We start from the raw sequence: 6,989 nt of genomic DNA, 5'->3' as shown, positions 1-6,989 counted from the left end.
GTATTTAAGCAATGACTTTAATTAAATAAATATTCGGTTTTCTTGTTGGATTTTTCTTACCAAAACTAATAATGCTTTACAGCGTTTCCCACGATTTATTTATTGGTTCCAATCAATTTTTGGTGGGATCTCACGATTTTTTGGCCGTTTCCAACCGGAAAATACCAATAAATTATGGGGACGAGCCAAACATCTATGGGATAGGATAAAAAAATCGTGGGAATGCATCAAAAAATCATATGAACTGACCGTGGAAAACCCTCTCTTAGGAAAGATACTAAAATTAATTTTATCATCATTTTTGCCAACTACCAACAATATTGATTATCTTGTCATTTTTCATTTATTCACCGTTCAGCACTTCAAATTAATCAACAATCCGTTTTTTTTTTTTTGTAGAAAAGACCAAAATTAACAAAAATCTAATATGACGTATTTTATTTATTTCTTCCGTAGTCAAAGTTACAAACAATTGCTGTAATACATCAAGAGAACATGCACTTTTATTTGGAAAGTAAGTGAAACAACAGATTCGGCGACAGAAGTAGGGAAGCAACAAGAGTCAATTTAAAACAGATTAAAATTTGGTTCCGTATTATGAAAAAGAGACCGAATAATTGGATAAATAGTGTTTATAAAGGAGAAAAGAAATTTAAAAAAAAGTATTAAAACACAATAAAATGGAGCTTATCTTTTAAAATATTTCCAGCAAAGTTGCTCTCTTTACAATCGTTTGTAAATTGTATTGGTAATACAGGGAATAGCGGTGGATGGTTATCCTGTTTCCGGAAGACAAAACAACATTGGCCCCTTCCCCATCTTGTCCCTGTGTAAAACCCCTCCCATGTAGACATCAGGTACATCTACGCAGACAACAACAAAAAAAATAAGGCAAATTGTTCGCTCAACCCCAGTAAGAACACTTCCAGCAACACTTTTGGCACCGACTTCGCTTCTGGGTCATTCCATCCCGAGCAGCTTCTTGTACTGCTCCAGCAGGCTCATCTCCTCGTCGAGCGGCAGATCGAGATGCGCATCGGCCGTCGTGCGTATGTCCTGCGAGAAGCTCTTGAACAGCAGGTCGAGCATTTCCTTCTTGCGCTTTCGCTCCTGCCTCTTCGCCTCGTCCGCGGAAGTGTCGGATGAGGTGGATGTGGTTCGTTTACTCGTCGAGGGCTGCTGGTCGGAAGCCGCCGCCGCCGCCGCCGCCAGTTGTTGGTCCGTGCCTTCCGATACACTTCCTTTGCGACTACTACTACTACTGCCCTGTCGCTCCAGCACATCGATCGCACGCTGCAAACCCTCACTGCACCGTCCGTTCTGCACGTTCGTGAGCAGATAGTTCGTAGCGCGGTCGTAATCGTTTGCCATCAGCTTCAGGGCGACCTGGGCCACCTGCCCACCGAACCCGAGCGCCTCCAGCTTCGCCTGCAGCTCCTCGTCCACCAGCACCGTGCGCAGCAGCTCGGCCTGCAGCGCCTCCCCGTTCCGTTCCAGCTCGTTCAGCGCACCGTTGATGTCGTTCGCGCTTCGCTTCAGCGCCAGCGCCGCCAGCTCCTCCGGATAGCCCATCTCCATCAGCTGATCGACCAGCTCGAGCTTGAGCCGCGGCGTATCGGCGCCCTCCGCCGCGTCATGCCCGATCGTGCGGTACAGCTGGCGTTCCCGCTCCGAGCGCCGCTCGTTCACCCGGCGCGTCTCGCGCTGGCTGTGGATGAACTCGATCGCTGCCTCCACGTCGTTCGAGCAGGCGCGCAGCGCTATGCGGCACTCCTTCATCCCGTACCCACACTCCATCAGCCGGCTCAGACAGTCGTCGTCGATGCGCAGCTTCAGCAGCTCCGTTTCCACCACCCGGAACATGGTCCGCGCATCGTCGCGCTTGTTCTGGTGGAAGTACAGGACGGCCTTCAGCAGGTGCAGCCGCACGAGCAGTATCTTCTCGTTCGACTGTTCGCCACGGATTGCCGCGACGCGGGCCATGTTTTTGCCGTAGCTCTGCTGGAACTTGAGCTCGCACACTTTCAGCCGCTCCTCCGCGTCGGGCAGTTGGTTTAGGTTCTGCGGGGGGAGGAAAAACGATAATGTTTACATGACGGCAATTTGAAGGCGAAACGGTCGCAAACCTTCAGTCTTAGATAGCACCACACAATGTCGAGGTTGAGCAGTGCGTAGTTGTCGACCACGTTCAGCAGCTGGGAGTTGCAGTGCCGGAAGTCGTGGTCCGCTTCCAGCAGCAGCAGCAGCGCTTCCTCGCAGCTGTCCGCCTTCATTGCCGCCTTGCCCTTCTCGTACAGGGTGAGTCCCATGAGGAGTGCTTGCTTTTCATTCTTTGGCAGAAAGATCGCATTGCCTGATTGGTCCTCAATCTGGAGAGTACAGTGGAAAGGATGTGTGAGTGGTTTAATAGTTAAATGCAGTGCTGCAAAATGTCAATGTCACAAAATCCATGTCAGCGTCACGTACTCAATTGTGATAATTAGAGGTAATACTCAAAACTATTGGTGTGGCCAATGCATGCTTCGTTACATTTTTGCGACCAACGCTTGGTCAGTCACTATGTCATGACTTTTTTTTTGCTGTGATCAGTTCCGCAAAATGTCACTGACATAGTCATGACAAATTCTGGCTGCAACAAAATAATGTCAGCGTCATGAACTCTACTGTGATGATCTGAGATGAGACTCAAACAGTTGATGCGACCATCACCTGCTTGGTGACATTTTGTGCAACCAAGTCTTGGTCAGTCACTTGGTCGCGACATTTTCTGTCATGAGAGATCTGCGGCGTGGACAGAAAATGTCCTGACCAAGTGAGTGATCAAGAGCTGGGTGCTAAACGAAATGTCATCAAGCAGGTGATTGGACCACCAACTGTTTGAGTCTTACCCCTGATCATCTCAGTTGTGTACGCGAGTTGATTAGAGCTTCGCTTCAGTCATGAGTGTTGATGACTGAAACAGTGGCATTTGGCAGCACTGTTCACAGCCAGAAAAAAAGTCATGGTTATGCTCAGCTTGTCAGTCAGCGTTTCGCGTTTGACTCAAGCACTCGCACGTCGCGTTTGACATGTCATGACGCACTTTCATTGAGTATCAGCATTGAGCATAAAGCTACCACCGATATGTTCATTGTTTTTATTGGTGATGACTCATGACATTTTGCTGCACTGGTTAAATGATTCTTCTAAAAGTAGCTTTAAGCATGTATTTCTTATAATTTTTCATGCGTGTGTACTTCCTAGAGTCTTGTTTTAAGACGCTTTTTAGACAATTGTAGAATGTAAACCTTTTTTTGGCCATTTTTGTCCTTCAGGCATTCAATAATATCAGTATATTAGATTGATTCAGTAATATTATTAGATTGTCAGAATAAATATAAATAAAATTTGAGTAGGGCACGCTTTAAAAATTAAGCTTCAGGAAGTCTCCTAGGTAATACAGGTCGCTAACAGGGCAATACTACTCAGCTTTGAACATTTATTTATGCAAGTTTTGATCTCTTATAAGATTCCTTCTTTCATAAACCTGGGTTGGGCTATGAGGTGGAACTTATCACCACAATCAACATCATTTTCATTATACAAACAATATTTTGAGAGCTAATATAGCGTAGAATAAAGTAAATTTTGGTCAAATCAATTGAATAAGACACATTACATTTGTGCCAGGAATGTACAGCGGAACTGAATGGTAAAGAAAAGTAAACGTGCGGAGAAGATCGTTAAACCGATCGTTACACAACTGACAGAATTCATGAAATTTAAGTATTAATTTTTTTTAAATTACTACTTCAACACGAAACTCCCATAAACGTCTATTCCACGGGCAATAACACATACATTGCAGCTAAAATGTTGAAACCGGTTGCATCATTTGTTGCATCATTGTGTTTCATTTTACAGAACAAAAAAAGCTTCATTTTGTTCCGAATCATTCCAGCATGAATTTACATTATATAGGTTAAATATTCGATGTTTTTATGTCAAGCTAGTGCAAGAGCGTTCCTGGATAACGTTTGGGATTTTCAAACTATTTCGTATAATTATATACGCTACTTACGCTCAGAAAGTTCGAACTATCGTTCTCGTTGATCAGCATCTCGGCATCGGAGCGAATCTTGTGCACCCGATCGTACGTCGAGCATTCGCGCTTCGCTTCCTCCTCGCTGCACGCCATCACCAGGGCCATCACGGTGGCCCCGTTCGATACCTTCTGCTCCTGGAGTGTACGCACTCCGTTTATGATCTTGCCCGAGCATACCAGCTTAATTCTAAAAATAACCACAAAGAAAAGCATCTCACTATTCCAGTTCACCCATTCCATTCCTAACCTAATCATTCCCACTCACTTCCGAGCATCGAGCGACAGCCGCTGTCCGATCAGTTCGCAAAGCTGGCCGCCCGTTTCCGTGACCTGCACCTTCAGCTCAAACTCCCGGTTCGAACCGGTCTGGGTCGGTGCACGGACACGCACCGTCGCGAGGCCCGTCCGCTGGAACTCATCCTTCGACTGCAGCTTGTCCAGCGCATTCCGCTGCAGTGCGGTCAGCGTCTGGAGGCAGAGCTCGGTCGCAATACCGAGCTCGGCACCGAACTGTTCGGCCAGCCGGAGCATCTCGTCGCCGTTGCTGTGCCGCTGCTCATCACCTTCCACCTGCATGTATGGCACCTCCCATAGCTTAATTTTACGCTCGTTCAGTTTTGCACGCAGCTGAATGAGATGATTTTCGTGCTGTAACTCGGACGACATTGTGGTTTGTGTGGTGGTGGTGATTGATGTCCGATGGCACACACCGCGCTGTTGAACGCGTAGAGTTGACTTTTTTTATTTTCGTAGGTCTCACAAAAAAAAAACACACAGTCAACGAAGTGAAAAGAATGTTTGAATCACTTAACAGAAACAGGCAGGAAGAGAGGTTAACCCTGACATGGCAAAAGGAACTATGCCGCTGCCGGTTGTCGGGGGACTTTTCGTACTTTTTTGTGCTGAATAATTCCAAACAAAGAATGACGAGAACAATAACAAAACAAAGTGTTTTGACAGCTACGAGAAACGGGAATCGAGGTGTGTACAGGACGGTGCGACGGTTTTACTACATGTATAGACCTCGTAGGGCGTGTTTACACGAAGGAACAATTGGTCGGGCCGTTGCAAAAAGAGCAAACTCAGCATTTTTCTTTCGTTTTATGTAACAAGAGTGTCGGATCTGATAGAGCGAAAGCTTTCTTGTTTTCTGGAGAGGATTTTGTGTGCAAGAGCTATTGCAACCAAGATTTTTGTGACCAATAATTTTTGCGACCAAGATTTTTGTGACTAAGGATTTTTGCAATCAAAATTTTTGTGACCAAGAATTTTTGCGACCAAAATTTTTGTGACTAAGGATTTTTGTGACCAAGTTTTTTGTGACCAATGATTTTTGCGACCAATTATTTTTGAAACCAAGATTTTTCAAAAGAATATCAAAAAATGACAGGTCTTGGTCTCAAAAATCTTGGTAGCTTTATAAAATCACTGCTTTACAAAGTCAATGTCCTGTGGTATTCAACCTGTGGTCCGTGGTAGTAACATACGCGTTCTACCCGCCATCATAACTCGCAATGCTAGGGTTTGGTTCTCCAAGAGCCACAAATCCACTAAACGACCACTAAACGGGTTCTAAACGACTCAAGCTTTCAACCTAAACGGAATATAGAAAGTCGTCGTTTAGCAGACGGCAAACGACTCATGCATTCTAAAAAACAGGAAAAAGCTGGTAGCGCCATCTGTTTGTGGGAAACCCAACCAGTGGAGCTTTCTCGCTTGGAGGAGACCTTTCTCATTTCCTCTGTACTGTTGTATGGTTTCGCATTGAAGTTATACGTTGCTAGAGCTAAAACGGCGATACGATTGTTTAAATACTAAACTCCAATGTGAACCATTTGTACAGAAGCAAGTGAGATTTGAATAAAGGTCGATTGACACCCATGTATCTGACCAAACGTCCATTCATATAGATTTTTGCTCGGAAAGTTAGAAGGCTAAATAGGTCCTGATTAGATGAGGCTTCTCGAAACACATTGCAAGAAAAGGCAAGCAATCTAATGATGAGTCGTAATGCGCCATCTATTGAGCAAACCATTGAAGCTATTGAGCTTTTGTTTTTTTTCTATGGATATTCGATTTTCCAGTCGTTTAAGCTTAATCTGTGGCGCTTGGGTCATCTGTCGGAACGTTATCTCTATGCAGACAGCTTGGTGCCTGGAGGTGCCATCATCAATTTGATTGCTTATTGAAAATTTTACTACTTAATTGATATGATATTTAGTCATCAAGTTAATCGGTTTACCTTCCGTTGTGAAATTATTTAAGCTTATGAGATTATCTACAACGCATGCTTTATGAAGAAGTCAGTCTCTAGGTTTAATGATGATATTATCACCTAATCGTTCTAATACTTCGTAATATATAATCTTTCCTTATTCTACCACAAACATGTATTCAAAAGAGTTTGTCTTACATTTTAGTGTTATAGTGAAGCTTTATAAACAACACTAAAATGCTACTACATTACAGTGGAAAAAAACTAAGATAAATCAACTCTGTCCCAATACCGGAAACCTTCCGCAGAGACACAAAGATCCGTAAAACGTGCGCACATCACACGTGTTTTAGTACTTCTTTACAATACCTTTGTGATGTGGTGCTGTAACCTAAACTGCCCCACTTATTGCTGTCCCATAAATCAGTAATTCTCAAAGCCATGAATACCTGAACCCCGTCAATAGTCAACCCATCAATACGAGGGAAGTGGAAGATGCACCGTAGTCGACGCAATTGCTTCACTGTCACCTGTACCACCACCAGCAGCAGCTGTTGTGGCTTCAGCGCTGCTGATTTCGCTACCGGTCTGTCTGATGTCGGCTACTTTATCGTGCCCACCTTATCATGTGGCGCAAACTTTATCAATTTATCCATCTGAAATTTTGTACACCATCTTACCGTGTTGGAC

General features: G+C 44.3%; 1 protein-coding gene across 1 annotated transcript; it reads right to left on the bottom strand.

The window, feature by feature from the left end:
* Positions 1-423: 423 nt before the first annotated feature.
* LOC121600560 (NEDD8 ultimate buster 1-like) lies at positions 424-5,023 on the bottom strand. Its single transcript, XM_041929260.1, has 4 exons — positions 4,350-5,023; positions 4,061-4,271; positions 2,127-2,369; positions 424-2,061 (listed from the first exon to the last, which is right to left on the bottom strand). The coding sequence occupies exons 1-4, from the start codon at positions 4,748-4,750 to the stop codon at positions 961-963; spliced, it is 1,956 nt and encodes a 651-aa protein (XP_041785194.1). The 5' UTR covers positions 4,751-5,023; the 3' UTR covers positions 424-960.
* Between the last annotated feature and the right edge of the window lie 1,966 nt (positions 5,024-6,989).

The sequence above is a fragment of the Anopheles merus genome, chromosome 3L (genome assembly GCF_017562075.2).
Source record: "Anopheles merus strain MAF chromosome 3L, AmerM5.1, whole genome shotgun sequence".
In the NCBI taxonomy this organism is placed as follows: Eukaryota; Metazoa; Arthropoda; class Insecta; order Diptera; family Culicidae; genus Anopheles; species Anopheles merus.
Note: the sequence above shows the minus strand (reverse complement) of the source record. Positions and strands in the feature narration are given on the sequence as shown.

Excerpts from the sequence above, each read along its gene's own strand:
- LOC121600560 (XM_041929260.1), bottom strand. The coding sequence starts at position 4,750 with ATGTCGTCCGAGTTACAGCACGAAAATCATCTCATTCAGCTGCGTGCA. Across the intron at positions 2,370-4,060 it reads ATAGTTCGAACTTTCTGAGC|ATTGAGGACCAATCAGGCAA; the intron begins GTAAGTAGCGTA and ends TGTACTCTCCAG. Across the intron at positions 2,062-2,126 it reads GGTGCTATCTAAGACTGAAG|AACCTAAACCAACTGCCCGA; the intron begins GTTTGCGACCGT and ends CTCCCCCCGCAG.